The sequence below is a fragment of the Acanthopagrus latus genome, chromosome 4 (assembly GCF_904848185.1).
Source record: "Acanthopagrus latus isolate v.2019 chromosome 4, fAcaLat1.1, whole genome shotgun sequence".
Classification (NCBI taxonomy): Eukaryota; Metazoa; Chordata; class Actinopteri; order Spariformes; family Sparidae; genus Acanthopagrus; species Acanthopagrus latus.
The window spans coordinates 25,600,603-25,628,076 of record NC_051042.1 but is presented as its reverse complement, the minus strand read 5'-3'; the positions used below and the strand labels follow the sequence as shown (position 1 = coordinate 25,628,076).

General features: G+C 40.0%; 1 protein-coding gene across 1 annotated transcript in view; it reads right to left on the bottom strand.

The window, feature by feature from the left end:
• The window catches only part of tspan15 (tetraspanin 15), a 31,853-nt gene extending 8,465 nt beyond the window's left edge, over positions 1 to 23,388 (bottom strand). The window contains exons 1-4 of the mRNA XM_037096064.1: positions 23,160 to 23,388; positions 13,335 to 13,520; positions 12,932 to 13,006; positions 10,355 to 10,450 (exon numbers count right to left, since the gene is read on the bottom strand). Coding sequence (XP_036951959.1) covers positions 10,355 to 10,450; positions 12,932 to 13,006; positions 13,335 to 13,520; positions 23,160 to 23,249 — 447 coding nt within the window. The 5' untranslated portion in view covers positions 23,250 to 23,388. The remainder of the gene's footprint in view (positions 1 to 10,354; positions 10,451 to 12,931; positions 13,007 to 13,334; positions 13,521 to 23,159) is intronic.
• Between the last annotated feature and the right edge of the window lie 4,086 nt (positions 23,389 to 27,474).

Below are 27,474 nucleotides of genomic sequence, written 5' to 3'. Positions count from 1 at the left end.
AATGGCTGATAAATGAATATCTAAAAAATAAAATAAAAAAGGATGAATCACCCCTCAACCATGTTGTGAGTGTAGATCGCAAAGGTAGTGTGGGTAGATCGGGTGACATTCCATTTTTTTTTTTTTTTTTTAAATCAAGCAGTAGGAAAATGAATTAATAAATCTCCGAAGGCCAAGTCGAGTCTATGCCACCTGACTGACGTACAGCACGGTCAGTCTGAGATCTCTTCTTATACGCGTCACGTGTCACAAGTCTCACAAGTCACCATGCACGTGCAAATGCGCTAGCTACTGCAAAACACAAGCGAGCTAAGTGACATGGTTAGCAGCTTCAAATTATATCAACAAAAGAAGGGATATAAAAAATGTGCATTTGTCTGATTTGTCAAAGTACCATCACTATTCCAAAGAAGGGGAATGTTGAGAGGCACTGTCGAACTGTTCATAAAAAGTACTACACTGACTTCCCTCTGAAAAGCGAGCTGTAGAGAAAAGTCAGGGAACTAAAATCACAGTTTATCGGACAACAATCATTTTCACAAAGTGGAATTCACAAGCAAAGGCCGACACCGAAGCATCATTATGGGTGAGTCACTCTATCATTAAGCATAAGAAGTCCTTCAAAGATGGAGAGATGATAAAAGAGGCCTTCGTTGAGGCAGCTGACTCCTTGTTTCGGGATTTTAAAGACAAATTTGATATATTATCATCAATCAAAGCTCTTCAGCTATCAAGAGGTACAGTTACACAGCGCTGAAGTAATGGCTGAGGATTTGACCCAGCAGCTTCGGAGAGACATTGCAGACTGCACACAGAATGCCCCCCTGAAATCTTCAACATTGTTTCCCTTCCATCAACATTAACCCCCCACCCCCCAAAAAAATTATGCTTAAACAGAAAAATTACTATGAACTATTCAATCACAAGTGAAAAGTCAACCAGATGAACTCGTACACAATATCAGTATTTCATATTTAAATATCACGTATCACTGTGTAATAATATACTAAAATGCATAGTACTGTGAGATTTTATTTTGATATCAATAAACTGTACATGGCAACATGGTGAGTCAATCACAAACTTAATTAAAAACAGAATCATTAACATCACAGAAAACTCCTCAAAATGCGTTTGTTTTTTTTTGTTTTTTTTTATCACATCATGATGTTAGACCTGAAAAGTTCAACACATTTTAGCATCAAGCCTTCGTCAGGGAGTCGACCAGACCTCGCTGAACAAATAGCCTCTTTATATTCCACTGACGTATGTTGTACCTGGTATAAGTCAGACTCCCACTCTTGGTATTTCAGTGATGAGGACGACTGTCTAACTCTCATCAAACCATTCAGTACCCTTTGTGCCCTATGGATTGGGGGCGTTATCATCCAAGAGGTCCACTCCTATCAGTATAGAACTGCTTCATCAGAGGATAAAAGTGTCCACTCAGAACATCTTTGTATTGAACTGCAGTGACGGTTCCCTTGAAGTGGGAGAGTTGGACCCAAACAACATCTGCAAAATGACCACTCATTTGTTTCGGTTTTTCCTTCATCAGATTACAAGATTCCATTCTTACAGGTCAACGCATTTGCAATTAAGCGGAAGCACCCGCTCTACTGTCTTCTCACTCTTGTTAGAATCCTAAACGTTAAAATTCATCGACATATTTCTTGTGAAATGTTTCTGCTACCCATTCGACACACTCAGCCAGCTCTTGAAAGCAGCAGCCACGCAGACTTAAGTTTCTCCTCCTGAATCAATAACGAAGCCCCAAAGAACAAATTGATACCTGCTAACCTCCTGTTATTGGTTCACAGGCACTAAATAGTGTGACTCTAAACAATTATTCTTTATCGCCCTCTATTTCAGCCATTACTGACAAAACCCAGAAGAAATAATTACTTCACAGGACAAATAAATGACCTTTGCTGTGGTTTCTAAAGTAAGTTTATTTTTTATTGGTTTTGGCTTCCAGCTTTCGCTTCAAACAACTTCAGCTTTTGTTTTAGCGGTGTCATATGGTTCGAAGGCTCTTTTGGAGACCAAAATCAAGTATCCATCAAAATATTAACTGAAAAATGTGAGGTCGAATGCTTATAAAAACTGAGCTTTTTCTTCCAATTATCTGAACACGTCTCTCATTGTTAGCGATTTTACTTCTCAAAAGCCCAGTTATAATACATAATATTTATTATCAACGTTATTATTTCTCCCTGTGTTTGACAACTCATAGAGACAGTGAAAAGTGTAAGAATAAGTTGGACGTGACAACCATCTGAGACTAAATGCTTTCCAAAATTGTTATAAACTAATTTCACTGCCCCAATTGATGGCGGTCAAAACAAACCAAGCAGATAAATTGGATAGTGGCTGCACAGCTGTCTCGGAGAATAAACATCAGAAAACCAGACAGCCACACTATTAGCTCTCCTTTGTAGTAACTGAATGAGACAGATATTCTATATGCATGGACAAAGTGAGTTGGAGGGACAATTAGAGGCAGAAAGAGAACAAACAGGACGAGGGGTCAGACATCAAGAGAGACAGTAAGAGAGGAGGACACAAAAGAAAAATAGAGAAAATGAATACATGAATAAATACGATGCTGGTCTTTGCGGGGCAGTGTGATCAGTATGCTGACATGATGCCAGCGTGACAAAAAGTTACTCCCTCTTATCACTGGCATGACTCCGCATAGTGCAATTATTCCAGCACTTCTGAGGACCCAAACAAGGGTCACATGAAGGCAAAGCAATTATTACATTATTAATGTCTGAAACTGTTGTTGGTCCAAAAAACAGCACAACTTCACACGAGTTTCCACGTCAGTGGGAGCAGCTGTACAGTGTAATGCAATCCAGCAGTCCTGCAGTAAATCATATATTTGGGCAGATTGATGGTGACTTCTGTTCAGCGGATTTAGCAGCCTCGTGAGACAGCCCTCTTGAAACACTTGTCAACAACAATTCTTCTAGTCAAACCATCCACTCAGGCTATTACAGAGACCATCATCTTTACATTCACAACACATTACACAACACTGTTTACTCATGAATCAACATGCATCAAAATGAAACGTGATTCAATTTCTATGCCTTTTCCTTCATTCCTTCAGCTGCCTTTCTGACTGATGACCAGCTGTTCACAGGCAGACCGGCTGAGTGAGTGTGTGGCTAATTGAAGAGCTGACCACTCAATGTGTGGGCTGCAAGAAATCAGTCGATCTATCATGTGCTCTCTGCTTTTATGACTACTTGGCATCCACAGCGCACGTGACGTGTTGAGAGATCTTTCATGCGTGATAAGAAGTTCAACAACTGAATCATATGCAATACTGCCAACGTCAAAAAAACACAGTATTGGTAGGAAGGAATATTTTACTCTTTTCATTCCGAGACAAATCATAAAAACAAGTCTCATTATTCTTACTGAAATGTGACTTTCTAGGTGATTTTGTTTTATATTAAGTGTAATGAGGTGGTGTTGACTCAATAAAACAAATATACTTGGTAAGTATGAGAGTTTTTGTATGATTTTTTCCCTTTCCAACATCAATCTTTTAACCAGAAGCTGTCCTTTTCTTTAAAAACCACTCATGCAAAAAAAAAAACAAGTAAAATCCTGACACTCAAGTCACAGTGTCTAAACTGTGGGGCAGTGTGATCAGATTCTTATAAATATGACATTAATTTGTCAGCATTACCATTTCACACGTTTTCAGAAGGATAGAAGACGGTAATCACTAACAAAACTCCCACTGCTTAAACACAGTGGAACTAATCATTCATCAGCATGTAATTCACGAACCCAATCACCTGTTTTTCTGACCCCCACTGCCATGATTCCATCTAAGGTGACAGTAACAAAGACCAACCTCTGGGTTTTTGGGACCAGTTATGTAGTTCAGTCCCATAATCAGGAATTGACCCCCTGATGAAGCAGATGCTGAACCTTTCCATCCAGCACTGTTGGATTTAGACACATCAAATAAAAAAAGATTCATGACTGATATCTGATATCTATTGTGGGCGATAATTTAATATCTGTTCATCATGAGATTGAGTAATGACTTTTTTTACTGTGATCATTTATAAAAAATATAATATTTACTAACAGGATTCTAAAACATAGTTTCTTGCCCTTTAGCAGTGACCTCCCTTTGACACTCTAAACAACATGAGTACCTTTAATTACACTGCCATCAGGCCAACTGAGGTTGTAATTTCCAGGGAGTACTTAACCACTATTTGTCATCCTGCCAAATGTCATGTCCCTATTTCACAGCAATTAGAGAGACAGCAAGAGAAACTGGGAGCAAAACAAACCAGCAGGAAACGAAAAGGTCTCAACCAGCTACATGTTCGGTTCACACAATAAGGCCGTTCTAATGGCTGAGGTGCAAAAGAAAAACCTGCTGGTACTTAAAAGTGCTGTTTGGCTAGTCTTATCTTAAAAGAGACTGTCTTCAGAGGGGGTTTAGACACCTACAGCTGCAGTCCATCTGACTTCGACACACATTTGCACATGTTTCTCTTTACTGAAAAATAATAAAGTAGAAATGTCATACAAAATAATCCACCCCACACATATTGCGTATTGTATGAAAAGCCCATAAGACCACATAGCTTACATATAGCTTTGTGCCCCAAGCATGAGAAGTGCTTTATTGTAAAAAAAAATAAAAAAAATAAAAAAAATCAATCGTCTGCTGGGAGAAGACACAAACAACCAGCATGTAATCAAAACACTGGAGCACCACTACTGCCACAGAATACATACAAACTCCATCTAACAGTGATGCACCGCTGCAGCATAAAGGTCTGTAATTATAGCATAAAACAAGCTCTTGTTGAGAGAAAGGGCAGCAGCAGAGGATCTACAGTAAAACAACCAGACAATCTATTGTTCCTCATGAATGATGGACTGTTCCCACCAATGTTAAGCCAGCCTCCCATCTGATGGATGAACACACTTTGGAGACCAAATTGATCAATCAGGGGCTTCCCCAGGTATAACAGAGGAAGGAATGTGTCAATAACAGACAAGCAGAGTGATTTGTTCCTCTAAGAAGACAGCATCCATTTTAAATTGCTTCAATAAAACAATACTCAGATTCTGTCAATATTTTTTATTCTTATTTTTAAGTTTTTCTGGTTTCCTGTGGCTAAATACTACAACTACTGTTGAATATTTGTGCCTCAGTGATCACAGAGGCTTAATGTTTGTATGACTGTTACCAGACAGACATTGCATGTGTTCAAGTTCACCCACAGACTGTGAACAATTTTATGGCACACTACAAAAGATGTATGAGCATCACATAAAACATTTCACTAAATATGTATTCATGGTATAAATTAAGATTGACTGATGACATTATATTGCCTAACAAAAAAAATTAAAGGTCATTATTTAGATATTGACCTGCGCATTATGTATTCAGGGTTTATTAATGAGTTTTGGTGTTTTTCTTGTTCACTTTCCTGCTTGTTTTCATTGTGTTTCCTCATATATTGAAAGAGGAGACTATATTTCACCACTAACCAAGAGGGGATCTCTGTTTCTGGTCATTTTGGAAAAACAAAAATAGAATGGAAAATATTCTTTCAAGGTCTTTTATTATATAATAACTTCTAATGTGTTAGGAATTTCTTATAAAAGAATTAAACTAAGAGGGGACTTGCATCCTTGTGCGGCGTCTACTTATCACAGAGGGGGCGTCAGTGGAGCTGTCAGTACCATTTCTTTCACCTGATGATAATTTGTTTACTACATAGATTTTCTTTGTTTCTGTCTGAAGTTGATAATTTACTTTGATGTCATCACACAGACACACAGACGCGCGCGCGCGCACACACACACACACACACACACACACACACACACACACACACTAAATGCCACCAATGCCTGTTGTGATGAATCGACAATGAGCTTATAAATATGCATGATCTCTTCTGTGTCAAACGTCCACAGAGCACTGAGGAAATGAAGTCAGTGTCTGTCAAACTGACTGGATGGCATTGTTGCTGGCACCACTGTAAGTGAATCCTATGAGCTCTGATAATATAGTCCAAAAATATTTGAGCCGCGGGTGTTCATTTGGGCAGAGGTCTGGTGCTGCGCTGATTTCCTCTGATGAGGGATCTGAAAAAAGGCACGGCAGTAGTTAAAATTATGATTTTTCTTTTTTGATTAACTGTGCCATGTACTGTATATGTGGGAAGAATGAAGGCTCAGTGTCTAGCCCAGTGTTGAAGACAGAGGCAGCCACTTCTGGTGGAATAAATGTCACATTTCCATTAGAAGACTGTGGCGCAGCAGACAGAAAGGTCAGCTTGAAATTAACTTAAGACTGGATATGATATGACCAACCACTAATCCAATGACTTGTGTTGTGGCTCTAGGATGATGATTTTTCTTATTCTCTCTCTCACACATGATACAAACTAGGGCTCCACAATTTAACAACTACAGAAAAAGGCTTACAGGCATTTTACAATGAGAGCAACACACAGAGAAGTTCAACAAACGTCTCACCTGTGGGCAATCTGTGCTCTGACTAATGACACTGTCAAGAAGACGGGTCTGTTTGTTCAGACCATGGAGGATGATTGAAGATTACCCTCATTCCTTGAGTATTTTGGTTGAGTTTACCCATGTATATCGATGCTGAGCTCAGTGCAGGGCTGGTGATAAGAGATGTGGACCATGTTGCCTGAACCAGGCAAATCTGAGTGACGCTGCAAAGGAACTTGAGAAAGACGGCAAAAAGCGAGTTGAGCCTGTTCAAACATTTGGATAAACACTTTGCTTGAGGGTGAAAAGAGAAAAAGCTTTAAAAGCTTCATTACGGCAACCGAACAACATTTTAGTATTTGTGTTTTATCTGATACTTCACAGCATTTGCCTCATTATACTGTTTAGCTGCCTGCTTGTATTCGAGCTGCAGTGCTTGTCTGACCCTGTGGTTCTGTGGGAGGTTCTACCTGGAACTACTGAACTCAATGTGTCATTTATCAAAGTGTATGTTGTAAATTTTCTCTTCAGCATGTAACAGGCTTTCCAATCAACGATAGTGCCTTTAATTCCATTTTGAACACTCAAAGCTAATTTTGATGACACCCCTATGAGTTGAAACTTTTCACCCCACGGTTTAAAAAATTCAATGCTAAGCCACTGTCTATAAAACTGATGTTTAAGTGCATGTGAGTAAATGTCTGGATATGGTTTTGAGTGCAACAACAATATTTAAACTTGAAATAATATAAAAATATCTATATTTGGGGTGTTCGTTTAGCTTTTTGTTAACCTATTTTTACTTGTTTCATGTGTATTTGTTCACTTGGCAACTCTCAGATTGAGTCTTCCACATGTAATTAAAATGTTTTAAATCCTACATTGTTTACATTCATTTACCTTCTTTGTTACTCATACATTACCGCGACCTGTCGAGTATTGTGAAACCAACAGCAGTGTGTGATTGGTGCCTCCAACATCCTTTTGTAAATGCTCGACACAAAGAAACGGTGTCTGACTCATAAAACTGTCCATTTTGCTACTATTGGTCAAAAACACACACACAAAATTCCCACACAGTCACCAACCAACACACAAATCCAGGTTCCATGTTTTAATTGCAAACAGCCGCGCCACCGCTGACTAATTTACTCAACACAAACATATGACCAGGGCTCACTGGGGCCACTGTCCTCGTAAACACAGATAAATCCATAAAGCTGATTTATGTGATGATTCAGCCTCAGTTCCCCACAGAGGTCTTCTGATTTTGTTCAGGAAAACACATTTCTTCTGTAGCAGAGCCAACCAGGAGGTGGAAGAAGCTTCATGCTGCTGATGCCAAATGGCTTATTACCATTACTGATGAACTGTTTGTTGTTATCAGAGCGAGCAGATCAGAGTCCCAGCATATTAAGACCTTTAGAAAATCTCATCACAGAATAAACATGAAAAATCTGCTGCAACAGCAAGCTGCTCGTCTTTTTTTAATGGCTGTGCTTTTTAAAGGTGATAAACACCTACTTCAAATTTGGCAAAGATGTTATCGACTGGATGGCATGCCAAAATAAATAAAGTTCAAACATTTAACTGCACAAGCATCACATTTAGATATTGTTACAACCACTGTTACTGACAGCAATAACGCTACTGACAAAGTTTCTTGACCAACTAAGACATTAATTTGGCCACGGCGGACGGCAGAAACAAACTGCTCCGTGTCTCTATCAAGTTCTCCATATAAAAGTGATAATACCAGACTGATATGCTCACAAAGTTAGCCTTATCATTTATATGGAGTTATACTTTTAGCTCTGTTTTGGTCTCCATCTAGTTTCTAATGGTAGCTAACAATGCTATGAGAGGCATGAGAGTGAACAAAAACAGTAAAGTTGCAGGCTGGACAGCTAAACAGTAAATTAAAACTTGCTTTGGGGACATGTGATGTTTAGGTGTGCCCATCTTCAAATGTGTGAAAGTTTTTCTGTTCAAGTATTTAAAAGCTGAAAGCTGGGACCTGATCGTAGGCAGGTGCTTCAGCCTCCATTTACTAAACCACCAAATTACCTCACATACAACCCGCTGAGTAACTACTTTTAGGCCTTCAAGCATCCAAAATATCATTTGATCAAGCCACAGTGCTGCTCCACTGATACTACTGTGGGTCACTCTTCACACTCCTAAACAGTATATGGCATTTAGCCTGCAGACTGACAGTTGTTTGTCTTTTCTCTACTGCTAATCAGCAGAGTTTGTTGCGGGCTCCTTCTTAATTTCAATGTGTGATCAGTCTGCTGTCCCCAGACACTGCTTTCCCATGTGCTTGATAGAAGTTGGTAATGAGATCTTCAGCTTCAGGCTGTGTGTGTGGCAGTGTGATGTATTCTGGGAGCAGGTGCACAGCGATGGCTCCACACAGTTCTCTGATTATTTTGGACACGACTTGCTGTTATCATCCAATTTTGACATTTTCTCCACCAAACTCTGCCTCAGCCTGGTAATGCTAAACAAGGTTTGCTATGTGTAATGCGTTACACTGTAACACAGTTAAAAAGACATTTACATGTGTTGGTATGTAAATGACTGATACTATTTCATATTGCAAAGATTTAGAACCAGTCAGTAGATCGCCTTCAGTATAATCTTTTGGGGCAACTCTGAACATTGAAGTCACGTCTGCTAAATGTGCTAATTTTTGCCACTGACAGGCTGAGGTTGCTATTCTACGTGTCTGACAACATTACTGAAATTATTCCTGAAGAAAAAGACATTTTTGTTAAATAGTAAGATAAGTTTTGGAACAAGACACATAAGGAGAAGTCTGAGAGAGAGTGAGTTGTTGCAGGAAGACGCTGTCAGGGTTGGAGTCTGGAGTTTACCTTGAGGAACTGCCAGCAAAAGAATATTTGTGAAGTCATTGCTGAATATTTAACTGGCTTTGACAATCAAAACACCTCTTAAGAGATTTCAGAGCAAGACTTCTCCTTGAGACTTGCACTTTTGGAAGACATGACTTTGACAGTCAGAAAATCCACCTTTAGTTAGAAAATGCACCACATTTGCAGCCAGGTGAAAGCTGCAATCTGTCGTCATGTCTATGTGAAAGGGAGATGTAATATTCCTTCTTTTCAAAAAAGCCGCAAACGGGGTAGGTATAAACATGTGACGTGATGTGAAGCACGAAGTGAACAGTGACGTGCAACATACGCGTCGAATACTCAAGAATATTTAGCCCCGCGATACCAGTGTCAGTTTCAAAACAACAATGGCGGCAGAACAAGAAACACTGTGCTCTGATGCACTGCGCATTTTTGGATCTCTTGGATCTCAGCAGCTTTCCAGTTGACGTCCGTGGATGAGGTGATGAACTGACTGCTGTGATCAGCTGTTTCCCGGTTTTAAAACTCCCTGCTGTGGGTTGCACAACAGTGCATGTCATCGACACCTCCGTCCATCTCACGCAGTTGCCGGGACATTGATGACTTGGATTTACATAGCAATGGAGGTGGCAAAAAGTGTACCCCCCGTGGTGTCATATTGGCAGACCAAAACAGACCCCCAGTATACTGCGGTCTGTCTAAATTCGTGGACCTAGCCGCAAAAACAACAGCCAAATTGGCTGCTTGCTGCCCAGTATAAAAACAGCTATAGTTGCTCCAAAGGATTACACTGAAGCCATCACAGCCGTGTTGTTGCTGCCAGCTGAGGCAATGCACTGGATTGAATCCAAAATGTTGGGTATGAATCACTGACATATCACACACACACAGGGCCCATATATCAAAATACAGAACTTCCCGTTTAACAGGTACATTCAGTGACATAACCTCACCTTCTTCTGTACAAAGTCCATGATGTTTTTGAAGTCCAAGTCATCGTAATAGTTCACGATGCCTCTTCGGATGTTCTTGTTCAGCAACCCCACCGTCTATAAGAGGGAGAAAATCAAACAATTGTGTGTGTGTTTGTGCTGATGGGACGGAGGAGGTCATGTAACAAGATTTTGTTTCCATGACACAGCTGAACTCCCATCAATGTGTCAGACAGGCAGCTCAGAAGAGGGAATGCTCGAAATCGTCAAGGTGACTGACGCACTGAACTGGAATATTAAAATATGACAGTTTGACAGCGCACATCTGTCGGTCACAATCTGGTGCAGTGGGGTCACATTAGGTTAATGTCTCAGGCCATCCAGAGACCAGGAATAAATATTTGCACCCTGAAACTTCACTGAGAACATTCATGGAGGGCTTTTCATCGAATGCTTTCATTGAGGGAACTAATCATTTTTTCCATTTAAGATGGAGGCAAAGCATGAGGCTTTATACATAAAAACATGAGGCTTTTTACCCCATTTCAGGCCTGAGAGAGCTCCCTCATCTCACTCTTTTAACCAGAGATATTAAACCAAGACTGCTCCCCTCATGAAATACACAGATTAAAAAGAGACTGAGCCTTTTTTAAAACTTCTTTCTTACATCTTTGAACATATCAGGATATCAGCCCTTCACTGTCACTCTGTAGGAGCAGGACAGCCATGTTTAATTCACATTACAATGAGAAGATTTAAAGACTTGGAGTGTTTCTCCTTTGAGACGTGACCATTATTAAAGAACTCGCAATACACTCAGGCAGCATTTTCCATACTAAACATGGTGTTCATGGAAATGAGTACCCGGAAAGTGAAACCTATCTTTATAAAAATCTACTTACACATGCAAGAAACGTAATACTAATTAGAATAGATATATTCCCTACTGTCTCCCACATGCTATGTCTTTAGAATCTCAATGTAAATGAGACAACAGTGAAATTGAGATTTGACATATGAGAGGCTGGGTCTTTATTGTAATTTAAATAAAACTGCCACTGCAACGCACTGACATGTACAACTACAATGCTGATAATTTAGCTTTTCCTTTGGCAAACAGGCATGAATATCAAAATGCATCCCACAATATTGAAGATGCTTTTCCAAGGCAGGCCATTATTATATGTAATGTACAAATAATGTAAATGAGATGATTGAAAGCATTAAAAGAGGTGAAAAGAGAGACTGATGCTAAGCCATTTCCCACAGAGACACATGTCATGATGATGATGTTCATTAATGAAAACCGATGGAATGAATATCTCAGCGGTCTACGACTGATCATAATCACATCAATTTTTAGGGCAGTAATCATAAATCATGGGCGCACGACCACATTAGCAGTAATCCTTCAAAAGTATCAATTAACGAAAACTTCCTCACTTCTGAAGGTGCGATTTGGTTTTTGTTTAAATGTTTACTTTGCATTCATAAAATCTTTTCATCTCACAAAAATAATATGAGTCACTTCAACACCTCATGCATCATTGCTGGTAACACGGTCTTCATGCAAATAAGACGAAATGTAATTTGAAAAAAATAAGTTATACAGATGTTGCTCTAGTTTAATACATAATAGATCTACAAATCACACAAATACAAAGACAAAACAGGATAAAGGTAATAAAGAGAAGTTATTCAGCACGCTCTCCTAATTCCCAGAAGCAGCAGGCACGTATCTACTTAAAAAGTTTAGCAGCAACCACAATGAAGGGTTCAGTAACTCTCTTGCTAGTTTGGATGCAAATATGTGCAGTTTCATGCAGTTTCATGTGTTAGAAGATTGTGGCAAGAAATAATTACACCATTTCGCCGTTAGATTAAAAGAAGCCCAAACTATCTACTAAAGGTCATCATACTGTGGGTACAGTTACTGTATGTGTGTGTGCTTAATGTTTATAACATCTTATAATAAACATATAATGCTGTGAAAGATTATCTGAGAGTTTTGCACAGAAAAGTAAGGAAAAAAAACGACGTCATTAACCCTGATGACTGAGGCTGCATCTGTTGCTGTTTCACAATAAAAGGCTCAATGTAGCGTGCCATGAAAGGCTCTTAATATGAAGATGCAGATAGACAGATAGTGAGCGACGCAATAGATGGGCCATAGAAAGGATGAAAGAGAAGGATTAAGGAGAGAGGAGGCAGACGTGAAAAAGACGGAGAAAGGAGAGAAAGATACAGAAACACAAAGACGAGCCAGGGAAGCAGAACATTTCATTAGCATTCTGATATCATACAGATAATAATCCTATATCCAACAGATCAGTTGTGATTGTGCATTTCCTTTGTCAAAATAAGAACAAAGAGGTTTTCGAAATTATGGCAGTCTCCAATTAATGAAAGGTATTCTGCTGTGGGAAATTATTAACTTGCATGGTTTAGTTCATGATTTATCTGAAATATTTAAAGCTCCGTAAAGGTTGATGGTTATCTTGCTCCACCTCACCCTCAAATACTTTATCTGACCACCTGCTGATATGGGACCATTTCCTCTAAGTGTCAGGCTGCTGATCAACACCTCGGATGACTCACCTGGTTGCGGAAGACCAGTGCCAATATCCCTCCCAGCAGCTCCAGGATCAAACACACAGTGAGTGTGTACATGAACTGTAAAGAGATGGACAATAGAGAGGAAAAGACATTACACACTGTACACACTGTCACCTACACATGAATAGACTTTACATTTTAATATATATCTCTGTCAATGAGCCACCTCTCTCAGGAGGAATTAGATGGAACATAAAAAGAAAAGCAACATGTTGCTTTTCACTGAACTGTGACCCCAGAGTCAAGGTGACTTCAGTTTACTGAGTATGTGTATCATCATAAAAAAATAAAAATGTTTTTTTTTTTTTTTTTTAACACTTGCATCCCAGCAAACACTTTGTTGTTTGAAAAAAACGTATGACTTAGCTCTCAGCCGACCACTCACCACTTTCAGTAGGGTTAGATTATCCCTCAAAGAAGCCAAGACGCCAATGAATGAAACGACAAACATGACGATTCCCAGGAGGATCAGAATTATAGCCGGCGCCAAAAACACTCCTTCCAGTGTCTTGAAGCGTTGTCTCTCCACCTCTGCATAGATGCCAATGCCCAGGATAAAGCCACCTATCAGCTAGAAACAGAGTGAGAAGCAGTTAGGAAGGGTTAATTCACAAATTCATGTTTCCCCAACCAGGACTATAAATACTGAGCATGCCCAACTAACTACATTCCCATCAGCCTCAGTTGTACTTTATGTTTTCAGCCAATTAGTAAATGTTAAAGTGCAGCTTTTGCACATGTTAAGGTCAACAGGTGAAAAAGACACTCTCACACTGTCCATTAAACTTTTCAGTACCAAGACCTCAAGGTAACCTGATGAGGGTCTAAGTACCGAGATGCTGTTGTCAATTGCAGGAGAAATGGACAGTGTGGGGGAGTCTTTTTCCCAAGTGTTAACATGCTAAAAGATGAAACATTGCTAACATGGCTGGAGACTCTAAGTCGTGTTCAAGTAAAAACACCACAGTCGTAAACACAAATCCCAGGTCTGTAACAATTTGTTAGATGTAATGTAAGTTCTAACTAAAAACAAAACTCATTACGTCATGTGTAAAAACATGTATGTAATGCTCACTCAGTTTCTCAAACATAATTTAATAATCAATTCGAGTCAGAGGCAGGTAATTGACTAGCACAACCACACACACACACACACACTCTCATTGGTAAAAACTAGACAGATCACCGCATATTTTAAAATCTCATTGATGGTGACTGTGGCTTCAGTATCACAGAAACAAAAGAGATATCTCTCTCTATATATATGAAATATATCACTCAGAAATACAACCCCCCTCACACTAACTGCAGTAGAAGCTATGTATTTTCTTCTGTGTTCAAACCACATTATGACTCTTTTTCAACAAAACTAGACAGAACAACTTGGATGTTCTGAGAAAACCTTGACATCCTCAAATTAAAAGGCCGCAGTATAATTACAACTTTCAGCTCACTCTATTTTTTTGAAAATCAATCTGAAAGGTCTGAACTCAAATATATATTAAATCAACCGTTAAATGAAAGCGGCTTACACCAATCAACAACCTTATGTGGTTTAATGCTGTATAAGTAGTCTCGGCAGGTAGTGTATAGCTGCTGATGGATGCTAATTGCAGGCCTTCTTTTGAAGCATATTACCGGGTCAACCACAAGTGTCTGAATATTTAGATTTCAGTTTGAGTGCTGGTGTGTTTTAATAAGCCTGCAAAAGCAGAATAAGTGGCAGTACCATTGACTGTATTTGTATCTTACACCAGTGTTTGTTCACTCCTCTTCCTCTGGGGCCCCTGTGCTGTATGCTTTAGATGTTGCCCTGATTCAAATGATCAGCTTGTCGTCGAACTCTGCTGAAGCCTGATAACCACCAATACATTTGAATTTGGTGTGTTTGAGCAGTGAAATACCTAAAACACTGAAACCGAGTCGGCAACTAAAGACGTGAGGAAAACCTCAAGGCTTATTTATGTAGAAATTAAAACTGTTGATTATTCCTCAGAAAAAGGTTAATCTAATTACATTATACTAAACCTTGTTAACTCTGACACTGTCTTATAGGCATGAGCTCACTGCAGAGAAACAGACTGAGACAGAAGTTTAGTTCTTCAGTCAAAAATAATTAGCAGACTATCCCGTCCAGCGTTTTGTGCCTAACTTAACTCATCTGCATATCTTCAGTGTCACATTAACATACATCAGAGCTGCTTCAACAGTCTGCATTAAATTAGCATCTGGGAGCAGCTAATTATCTGCAACTGTCAGTGCCGACCAGTGATATTAAGAGAGAAGAAAAGCATTAAAGGGTCAAGAAACATATCCACTTCACTGATCATCTCATTGTGAACAGTTTTCTTTATAATCCCTTTTACTGAAAATAAAAAAGGAAAGCTAGTTTGGATCTTTGTTGACTCATTTCAGTAACAATGCTGATTGCTGATAAAACAGTCCATCCATCTGCAGCCCAGCAGTAATCAGTGATACACAATTATCAGTGGGCCTCGCACTTGTCTCATGATGGCTTGCGTCATCATGCATGATTGCAGATGAGTATGTTACTATTCTTGATCATGAAGGAGGCGTCAGGTCCAAAGAAGCAGGACTGTGCAACAGCTTTGTCCTCTCCTTGTTAAAAGGATATTCCAGTGTAAGTTTAATCCATGGTCTAACACACCATGACACCGAGTAAGAGACCTAGTAGCAACCTCAGAAATGACCGCACGATAACAATACATTGCAGTATAGCTTCCTGTTGTGGGGAAGCCCTGCGAGTCGATTACCGAGCGCAGTAGAGTTCCGCAGCTCAAGGATGAAAATGTATGATTATTACTCCATGGAAATGCAATCAAAGTTCATATGTGTCTTACCTACCAGTTTATAACAGTTATTATCGAGAGCACACAGGGAAAAGAATGGAATTGAGCATTTCTAACTGCACTCGGTAATTGACTCACAGAGCTTCCCCACAACAGGAAGCTGCGGCAGGAGAGTGGTGAGTTGGGTTCACTTTACAATAGCAATCCGGCAAAGCTAGCAGATGTATGATGCCTCGACCTATGTGCTGCGAGCCTATTTGTACTGTTGCTGAAGTTTGGTGCTGTTCTGAGCATCATTTGTGGCTTTTAATGGCAATTTCTTGTTGGATGCATGAACTGTAATGTATTGTTATCGTGCGGTCATTTCTGAGGTTGCTAAAACTACATAAGCTAGCGGTCTGCAAACTTGATCTTTTGAGGGGGGTCTTACTCGGTGTCACGGTGTGTTAGACCATGGATTAAACTTACACCGGAATATCCCTTTAATGTATACTGAAAAATAAAGTAACGAATACACAGCATAATGGCAAAGTTAAATCACAAAGTCTGTGCTTACAATGAGCTCTGGGCAGGTCTAAAATTAAAAAGGCCACACAGATTCAATTACAGCCAAATGGCACAGGAGCAAATGTAGGCCTGTAATGTGATCAGACAGCCGAGGCAATAACTGGCCAGACACCAATGACCCATTTATGTAAAGCAACTTTCATTATTTGCTATTTGTATGCGTCCAGGCAGGGTCAAGGGGGTCTGCTTATTTGCCGTCACACATTCATACATTCAGCTAAAAGCTGCTCAACACAAGCAGCAACAGACATGAGTGGTCAGACAGGTTTTAACAAGCTGATAGTTTTGCATAATTCTGCTTAGATTAATCATTTTGTTTGGAGGTAAAACTGTTTGTAGACACGATGAGGACTAACAAGACTAGTTCACACATACAAACTCCAATAGCACTCAAGGCTGCTATTCACTTTGAAGGAGACCCCCCTCATTCAGCCCAGCCCTGCCTGCTGAGCTGCAGAGATTTAAAAGGCGCTGAGCAACACTAGAGAGGAAAGATGAGTAAAGCTCAATGCTATGCAAATGCGCTCTAATGCAACGGAAGCCAAGTAGTTGAGTTGTAATCCCTCTTTCCAGCTCAGGTGCTGCTGTTGTTACAGTTGTTGTTGAGTTTGAACGTCCAACAAGATATGATCAACATCCTTTTGTGTAGTAAATGTCAGAACCATAAATCTATTATGTAGACTTGGATACAGTGGTCCCATGCGGCCTTGCTTCCAATTTGGCCCAGTGGCAACTAGCAGTATTGCAGCAAAAAAATAAAAAATAAAAAATGTTGTCATGAACAATAAAACTGATGGATAGTGCTACAAAACTGATGCCCAGGTTGTTATCAAACACTGATGTTTTTTTCTTGAGATGTGGCTTTAGTAGCTATAATAGCTCAGTTTAAACACAGTTCCAGTAGTCTAAAACAGTGTAATGCACTTAGCTCTGTCCTTGGTCTGTAGGATAGCCAGATCACAGCATGTTTCATCTACAAACACTTCATTCTTTGACACGTTTGTTGCAAATTGCAGTCTGCTTCCCCGTGGTCTATCTTTAGCCTTCACAAATTAAGACAGGCAACATGTCAGCACAGGAGGAAGGAAGAAAGGAAGGAAGGAGAGAAAAGGAGTGTTTTACATTAGTAGTCATCTGTGAGTTCTGAGGGTCCAAGAAAACTTGTTTATAATCCACCTTGATGTCTTTTCCTTACAAGTCCCTGCGTGCTGTCTGTTATGTTGTCTTGCTGTTGGCTGGTCGCCTGCCACCCCAAAACTCTCTTACATTCAGCCAAGAGGAGAGGAGGACACTTAGAGCAATGAAAACAGAGCGACTCTGAATTTCTTTGTCAAGACGATGATGAGTGACTCTCTCTGCAAAGAGTTCACAGTCTTAAGTCTTAACCAAAATAGCTGAGATAATAGAATAACACAGGCAGTGCTCTGTTTATCAGCATGCACTTAGCTGCAGATGACTTAGTGACAATATCAGGGCATTAGGCCAAGGTTAAACTGTTTTATATAACCTGTTACACACTATTCAAACAACTCCACAATGCTCTTAGTGTTTCTGACTGACTGCTGTGGGGGAATCACTGCAGTGCTGGGACTCAGGAGGAGCTCTGACTGCCGATATGTGACAAAAATGCACTAAGATAAAAGGACTTTGCTTCTGTTTGCTTAACTTAACAGACTTTATCCACTAATCCATTATATTCACGTTAAAGATGATTACTGAATTGAAATCTTTTTTAAATATTGGGTCAATAGTTTTCAGTCGTTACAAAATGGTCCCAATATTGGCATCGAGGTTTTTGATTAAAAATATTGTGATATTTGATGTTGTTGCCCAGCCTTATATTAAAATTGACTACTTGAAGTAAAAATACATCTCATGATTTCTTATCTGATTGACTGAGTGGCTTCTTGAATAAATTAATAAAATTGGCTTTGAGAATGGCTTTTAAATGCCGCGTAATTCAATGTATTCATATAATTTTCTGTCATGTTGATTGCTTTACAATCCCATGCTCACTAATCTAATGAGATGAATCATCCTTAATTTAATTCAAACTAGTATTGGGTGGTAAGGCTTTAAGATAATACTGTGATATTTTTACTTTATATCATCATTTTTAGGCAAAAGCCCAAAGTGTAGAGAATATATTTCAAGGGATGATGGTCAAAGATGTCAGCTAAGGTATTGCTGATGAGACAAGCTGCAGGTGAGAATTGAGAATTAATTTTTTTCACATTAGAGTTCACATTCCCTCACACAACAAGAGTTGTCAGTCATTAAGGCACACTGTCCTTAATTACTGCAGTTACAGTTACTGCTCAGTGGTCAAAAGTCACTGACCTCAATGTCTGTATGTGTTTTTGTGTGTTTCAGAATGAGCCACAGTAAATGAATTGTGTCCAGTCAACCTTCACTGGGTAAATAAAGGTTGAGAAAAGCAGATAATCCCACACAGCAGATTGAAGTGAAATCAACCACCAGGAACAAGAAGTTCAGATCTGAACACAGTTTGAAAGGTTATCTTCAAAATGCAGGAACTCCTGTCCAACTGAGGGAAGTAAACAGGGTTTGACAAATTATAGATGTAATCATAACTACTAACAAAATATTTTACGCACACCCAATCAAGTCATATAGTAGCTAATGATAAATGATTGATGAATCATAAACTCTGCTCTGCTGTATCTTAGGCAACTGGAATTCAGTTTCAGTTTCTTGAAGACGTTTCACCTGTCATGCAAGATGCTTCTTCAGTTCAGTCAGTTGCAGGCTTTTAACCCCTGTGAGAGTGTCCTCACAGTGTTATTAAGGACACTGTAAAAATACTCCCACACAGAGTTTAAAAGCCTGCAACTCCCCTCCAGTTAGTTAGAACAGAAGAAGCCTCTTGGATGAGAAGTGAAACGACTTCAAGAAACTGTCCAGTTGCCTAGGATACAGCACCGTGACCTGGATGATTGAGAACCTCCATCACCATAATATCACTTCACTCGTTAACATAACAGTGTCAGAATGACTTTCAAAGACCACAAAACAAGACCTTTGGACTAATAATCTTACAAAGACCTTTCATGCTTTGGTTTCACTGTCAATTGTAAGACCTCTGATCCTAAAATCAGATTGAAAAGGAGCCATTGTTCCTGCATGACCTGAATACTTTTCCAAAGTAAGCAGGAAATACCAAATCTTCTCCTCTACATTGTCCCTCTAACATATGCTGCTTTACTTTGCGGTTTGCAGCCTCAGCAGCTGATCGCCAGCACACGGACATCCTGTCCTGTTGTGCTTTGTATCCATGTGAAGAGGAGGTCATTTGTTTTCAAAAGGAGGGATAAATACAAATCAATCTAGAGCCAGTAACACTCTAAAAGCTTTATTGGTTACAAACTTCCTAAAAAAAGAATTCAATCCTACCATTAAAGCTCTCTGTTGTATAGCAATTTTGCCATTTCTATCACTATCTATTCTATCTATTTACAAAAACTGTGGGGGAATATTACTGATTACAACATCCAGACAACTCAAAGTGTATTTAAATTACTTCCACACACCCGCTTTATGGAACATTGTGGCAAAAATAAGGTAGTTGGTAGTGCCATAAATGAAATAAGGATGTGAAAATATGACTTATACTGCTGTTTCTCTTGACACAAAATTGAGACAAATCACATGCCTCAGAGAAAAAGCATTTCACAAGAATTTTCTCTTTAACATGAATGAATCAACAAGCTGCAGGAGCAAAGCAAATATAACTTGTTAATCTGTTTCACCTCCCCTATCAGAGCAGCATTCATCCTCCATAATAAACCCATTACTGCCTCCCCTCTCCCGCTCTGTCTCCCTCTCTATCCACGAATAAATGTTTCAGAAATATCTCACCGAAGCAACAAATAAGTGATTTTGTTGTGTCAATCAGCCATCTGTCTCTGTAACTACACAATCTGGCATGCTGTCTATGAGAGGGAGCAGCTGCAGGGTTTGGCTATGTCACACAAAACCTTTATCCTTTATAAAACTGACATAATGTAAGCCATCATTGCCAACGAGTGTCTTGTCTCTGTTATATCAGAGTTATTTGTTGAAACAAGTGTCATCTGCAGGAGTCAAATTATACGACTTACGTTACTGCCGCTGAAAAATAAACTGAGGCAAGTAAATTATAACCATTGAGGTATTTCATCCTAGTTTTTGACAAATCACAGCATCTTAGAACATATTTAAATAAACCCCTTCAACTGGACAATGAGTTAGACAATGCTCGCAGCTGAAGATGTATGACTGTTGGGCTGCCAAGGGTCTCTTTTACCAACCAAATGTATAAGTAAGAAGTAGCTGCTCTTCAGGAGACACTTCACACTGCATGACTTCCCTACGGCAAACACTTAAACCTCGACTTCTTCGGCCATGTGGGAGCAGCAGAAACAGGTTGTGAGCATAACACCGACATATTGCCCACAAGCTGATAAGAAACCTGTTAGTAAGCATTTTGTTAACACATCCAGCAGTTAATGAACAAAGTTATCATTGATTTTAAGTCTTGTGTCTAACTGCCTGGTGAATCTAAGTCCAATACTCGCTTTATTTTACCTCTGTGTTTGGTCTCCACCAACTCCTGAGAGAAATACTGTTATACTTCTTCAGCTCTTAAGTTATCCGCTATGTTCCATTTCTAGTTTCTGTCTGTTGTTGGTGGCTTTTCAATGCTTATTCACTAAAAAAAGCTGCCTGCTGTGTCCAAAATAAACACAATGAGAGTGGTGAGAGGTGAACCGAAAAATAAAGTTACAGCTGAACAACAAGCTGAAACACAAAGGGAGCAGCAGAATCAGGTGGTAATTTTTTATAGGTTCGTCACTGAGACTGACCCCTTTCACACGATTACACGATTATAGTTGTACAGACTCCTAATTCCCATTTCCTTTGTAATCTTTGGTAACCCTGTTTGGTGCATTGTATGTGTATATGCTGTAGCGGTGGGACAAAATATAGATACAGCAATATATCATATTGCTTCCTCTTGTCGTACAATTATCTCTAAGCAGATTCCCCCCCTGATGGTTTGACTTAACAGAGTCACTACTTAAAAACATTTGGTGTAAACTTCTGGAAACCTCTCTGAGACCGATATGTATCCCTCCTTTAAAAATTCTAACTCCAGAGGTGTTAGATTTGTGGCAGTTACGTCTAAACTCTGTACACTTACTTTTATACCTTGTTCAATCACAATTAATGTCAAACTGACACCTCAGTGCACTGAAGAGACACATAATTCCAGCACTTTGTCCTTCTTATGGGTATTTTTGTCGCCATGTACAGATATAGTGATGTATAGTAGAATTATTATCTCATATCAATATCATATCGTGAGTTACGCAGTGACTTCCACGCCCAATCAGCAGTGTGTGTAATGTGTTTTTTTACTAACACCATCCTAAAATGCTACGTTTTGATACAGAGAAAATGAAGTTTTGCACTCTTAACTCAGATGTAAATAGGGATAAAGTGAGGTGTCTTAAAAAATCTCAAGGAAATATTCCACTTACTGATGAAACAATCGCACTTTTAGTCATTAAGGAGACTGTACGGACACTCCCACACAGGAGTCGTAGATGTTTAACACATGTGTGGGAGTGTCCTTACAGTCTCCTTAATGACTAGAAGTGCTAATGTTTTATCAGTTAGTTAAACCTGAAGAAGCCTCTTGGATGAGAGGTGAAACTTCAACAAACCTTCCAGGTTCCTACAATATATAGCTCCTAGAATTAACCCTGACCTGGTTGACTGAGAACCTTCTTCACCATTTTATCAATATATTCATTAACATAACAATGTCAGAATTACATTAAAAACACAAAACAAGATCTTTCTTTCTTTTTGGTCATTGTCAACTGTAAGACCTCTGGTCCTAACGTCAGTAGCACTTCTACTTCTATCATGTATTAAGCTTTTGTCATTAAAATCTCCATCTCTCATTATTGTAAAGGCGGCAACAAGCTACAAATCAGTTCATGGGCATCTTCCATTGGGCTGTGTTCATAATTTTATTGAGTTATCTGAGGCGTTTCAACCGCTGGGCCTGAGATGACAGTGTGGCTGTATTTCAAACATATAAAAGAAGTATATCACCAGAAATATATCTGAAAACTTCAGTGAATTTAATCTACCATGCAGACAGATTTGTAGGGCTTTCTGTACAAGGTAATTACAGGATGAACTCTGTCATTTAGAGCAGTTTAATGCTGTCATTACATGATCTTTAATTTGCTGAAAAGCATGTTGCTGCTCTGTCATGTGGTGGGACAGACATGACTGGTGTTTGTGGGACAGTCTGACCACAGCAGGACATGACAAAACACGCACAAGCAGCCTGAGAGAGAAACAAAAACCCTGAATATGCTGCTCTTCTCCTCGGCTTCTCTTTATCTGGTGTTACGTTGTGTTTACCCAGCGCAGAGCCTATCGGGTAGGTAAAGGTGGGGTAAAGGTGCACAGGGGAGGGTGTGGCCACGGACTGTTGTTAAAGTCACACACATTACTCCACAGGTACGACACCTGTCGCTTCAAGTCTGGAGATTAAAAAACTGAACCCTGCAATATGACAAAAGGGAGTCAAACCTCCACATTTGTTAACGCCATAACGAGTTTAACTATTATGTTTTTGCTGTGAGGCTGAGCAGCACACACAGTCCCGGCTGAAACACACACACAGACACACACACAGACACACACACACACACACACACACACACACACAGTCCGTCTACACCCTCTGAAACCAGGAACAAAGCTCCCGCTCCTCTTCAAAAACAAGCCATACCCGCGGTGCGACTCACCCAGAAGATGATGGAGTAGCCGAACAGCAGGAATTTGAGCAGAACGTAAGAGAACCTGTGACAGTATCGGACGTCTTCGTTGTTGGACATCGTGTCTGACTGAGGGCTGTTGACAGACAGCGGCTCCCTGCGCTGCTCTCAACACTTCCGCGTTGTCATCGTCACCACACCTGGAAGCGCGCGCTGCCGTCACGGATAGATGGATGGATGGATGGAGGGATGGAATGATGGATGATTTCTGAGCTTTACCTCGTTAAAATACTGACATTTCTTTATTTAATTTGATTTATGGGTAGGGTTTAAAACAACTCTTTGTGAGCGCCGAACCACGAAATTGATCTTTATCTGTCTAACACTTAAGGGGCGTACACAGGAGTTACTGGCTCATGCACGTCCGCCTTTTCTCCATTTATTAAAAACCCAATGAGATTTACACAGCCCCTTTTGTAAGAGGTTTGACAATGAAGACAAGAAGATTTAACATATTATGCTTAATTTTTATTCCCTACAGCCAGTAGTCTAATTTCCACACTATTAATCTGAGGATTCATGAATACATGAAATTGATTTACCACCTGAATTCTGTAGCCAGTAAGTATCTGTCAGTTCAGTTTCAATTTTATAGAGCTTTATTGGCATAGGAAACAGATGTCTGCATTGCCAAAGCAGCTGAAAGAAACAATAATAACAACAACAACAACAACAACAACAACAACAACAACGAAATAAGTGTGAAGTAACATTTTGAAAAGATTATACATACACAGAAGAAATGCTGGTTTTGTTATATCTGTGTGCACCACATTGTTTAAGATTGAGTAGAAAGACTTTGATCTTCAGTTATCAATAAAGATACAGTAAGTGAGAACTTTTGGTCAGTCCAAGCGTGTTCCCCGGGTCTGGGTCACATTCTCGGCCTGAAGATGTAAAGACAGTGCAGTACTGTAATGGGTAAATCAGCAGATTAGGTATTATATATAAAACCTTATACATACCTACATAACAATGTCAGATCCTCAAAGAGAACAAGCAGAAGTCTGAAGTTGTGGCATTTCTCTCTCTCTCTGCTTTATTAGGCATAACTTTTAAGTCTTTCTGTGGTCTGATCTTTCACATAATGGATTTAACAGTTTAACTCAACAGCTCACAACTCCAACAGATTAGCTGAAAACACGTTACTATGCCCCCTAGTGGTGAACTCCAGCAGAATACAATAGGAAAACATTTGTAAAAACATATAGATAATTTAAATAAGTCGATAAAATACTTCAAAATCACATAGAAAATAAATTAAAACGAAAACATAAATGCATCCTAACTTTCGCCCAGAAGATGTGAAGGTTTTAGCCCTTCATCTGGCTCATTTCCATAACTAGAGCCTGAGTTATGAACCACTCATGAATAAAGGTACAGCTGTGGACCACTATAGAGGACAAGCAGCCACCTCTGCGCTGTCTGTGGTCGGCCATCATCCTCAGCGTACGCAGTGTGTCCAGCTGCACGAGCTCTGGTTGACCCTTATCAACAGCTGCTCAACAGCTCAGTCAGTTGTTCGGCAGTTTCACCTCAGGTAGTTTGTTTTTTTCTTTGTTTATCACCTCCGTCCTCTCTTATCTTCTCCCACAAGCTAAAGAGCCTTGGACCAACAACAACAATGCAAAGTAAAGAAAAAGCGAACCTGAGAAGTTTCAGGGTTTATCAGACGTGCTCATTTTGTATTCCGGACACTTCATTACATTAATTTTGGGGTGATACTTGTTGCTTTTGTTTCTCTTTGAGTGATGTTTTTTGACCTTGAATGCAGACTCATAACTTGCTGCTGTACACAAAATGTTAACGGGTAATTGTCAGCGGTCATATGTAGTCTTTGAGATGCCATCAGGTGCAGCATTTATATGAGGCAGTGGGAGCTATCTTTGACTTCTCTCAATCCCCTCCTCATCATTTTCCGGCCCTGGGTAATCATGACTGTTTTTTGTCCCTCTCCAGTGCCTCAGGGTCGGATCCACCTGGTAGAACACACTTGTAAAGCGCAGTTAGACCAGCTTGTTAGAAACTTTTCATTCCCCTGGCTGTGCCCTTCAACGTGCCCTTCGCAGGGCCCTGCTGGCAAATAAGGATTTCCGAGCATGTGAAAGCACACATATGCACTGCATACTGTACACACACAACAGAGGAGAGACGAAATGAGTACAGCTGAAGTCAGCAGGCTCTGCCTCTATCCGTTCTTTTCTGTGCAAACACAAGTAGATTTCCCCTGAGAGAGCGGCGAGCCAGTCAGGTGGATATAAAAGCAACATAAAGCATGAGGAAAATATATAACAGTAAGAAATAAGGAGTTAGAGGTCATTACACATGAGCTGTTGAATGTTTGCTGTAGAGGTATTTGTTTCATCGATTCCAGAAGGAAAGAGATTACTGCGACAGCCAGACATCCGAACCCTCTAGAGTGTAAACATTGTTAAGGTACAGCAGAGGTACGTATCCTCAGTGGCACCTCAACACAAAGACATTAACCATGTACCCTGTTTTTGTGCCCTTTAACACACGCAAACATGTTAACACTTTTATTTATGGTCACATTTCAAAACACATAAACACTGACTCACACTTTCTCTTGGGGGGCCGATGAAGTGTTTTGTTACTCGCTCTAAAAGTGGACAGCTGCAGTTTTTCAAAATGTGTGACAGCCGGTAGCAGCAAACACTGAGCTGTACTTTTTAAAGGACTCAGAAAGTCACTTTGTATTCATCCTCACACTGATGGACAGTTGGTTGAAGGTTGAAACATTTCTGGAGCTTCACAGTAAAACGGTGTCGCAGCATTGTCTTAAATGATGAAGTAGGTTTTGACTCGTTACAAAACGTGAAAAAACAACCAAAATTGGAAAACGTTCCAATTCTCCAGGAAGCCCAGAGTTCCCAAAGTGTATTTAGAAGATGTTACTAATGGCCATTTTAAGCTGAAAACTAAATTTTAGCACTCAGCCTGTCTGACTTGGGCGCACAAGCTCCACCACACATTGGAATAACATCTATTGAGCTGTATGGAGCCAGAATGCTACAACACTGATTTGCTATGGAGCACCAGAAATGTTTTATAGACGACAAACTCCACCTCGCTTTCCATCACCTAATTTCCATTTTTGGGTGATGAGGTCATCAAAAAAATATAATTCGACTTGAGCAATTCTGCTATTTCAGTTATAGCAGGGATTGTTAAATGAGTGTGGGATGGCGGAGAAATGGTAACGAATATTGTATTGATGCAAACTGTGAAGGAGAAGAACAGCACAAATCAGACTGACACCAGAACAAAACAGAGAGGCCGAGGTCTTAAATGAGCTGAAAAGACGAGCAGCAGCAAAAGAATGGAGAGACTCATCGCAGAACATTCACCTCTCAGCAGCAGCACCAAAAAAAAAAAAAAAATCCATTCCCACTCTGCAATGAAGTTTCACCTCATCAACCGTATCATAACCCACAGGGAACGCCTCAGGTGGACAGTCTCCCTGGGTGATTGCAGATAATAATTGTTTGGTTTCAGAACCAAGTGTACTTGAAGGCATGCAGGCTGAATTTAACTACCACAAGAATGAACCCTCAGAGTTTTGGTGGAAAGAACAAAGATATTACCTGCAGTATTCATGGCTGTTTATGTCAACTCAATGAAGAAGGATGTAACTGAGGAAGTGGAGTTTTGCAGGTGAATCTACAGAGGAGCTCCAGAGAGCTCTCCCTCTGTCCAACCATGAAAATGTTGCCTTCCTCCCCTTCCTGTGTGTGTCCTTTGATACATGCTGTGTGGAGCAGAAACTGACTGTAGGTGATGAATACTTTATCGGCAGGTAAAGCAGTGGATGCCAGGAGGTCCATTTATTTTTGTTTTCACAGTCCTCATCCAGGCAATCAGTGGCTTTATCCTCCAAGTCTCTCCTTGATTTGGTCTTTATTTCACACACATACTCTGCTCATTTCTCTCTCTTGTGTTAGATGTTGTCTTGCAACGTGTGCAGTCATTCTCTGTAAACACATTAAGAGCCATTCCCATCCAGAACATCAGAGCGCGGACCAGAGCTGCTTATTTCTCTGATTTTCATTCATCTCTCTCTCTCTCTCTCTCTCTCTCTCTCTCTGTGTGTGTGTGTGTGTGTGTGTGTGTGTGTGTGCGCGCGCGCACTTGGAGTTGGCGCAGCTCCACGCGCACAGTCCCATGTGTGCCTGTCCGTGCGCCTCCGTCACTCTCAGCAGCTCCTACCTTAATCAGCCACAGTTACGCATTCCGGGAGGGAGAGAGCGGGTGTGTGGGTGTACAG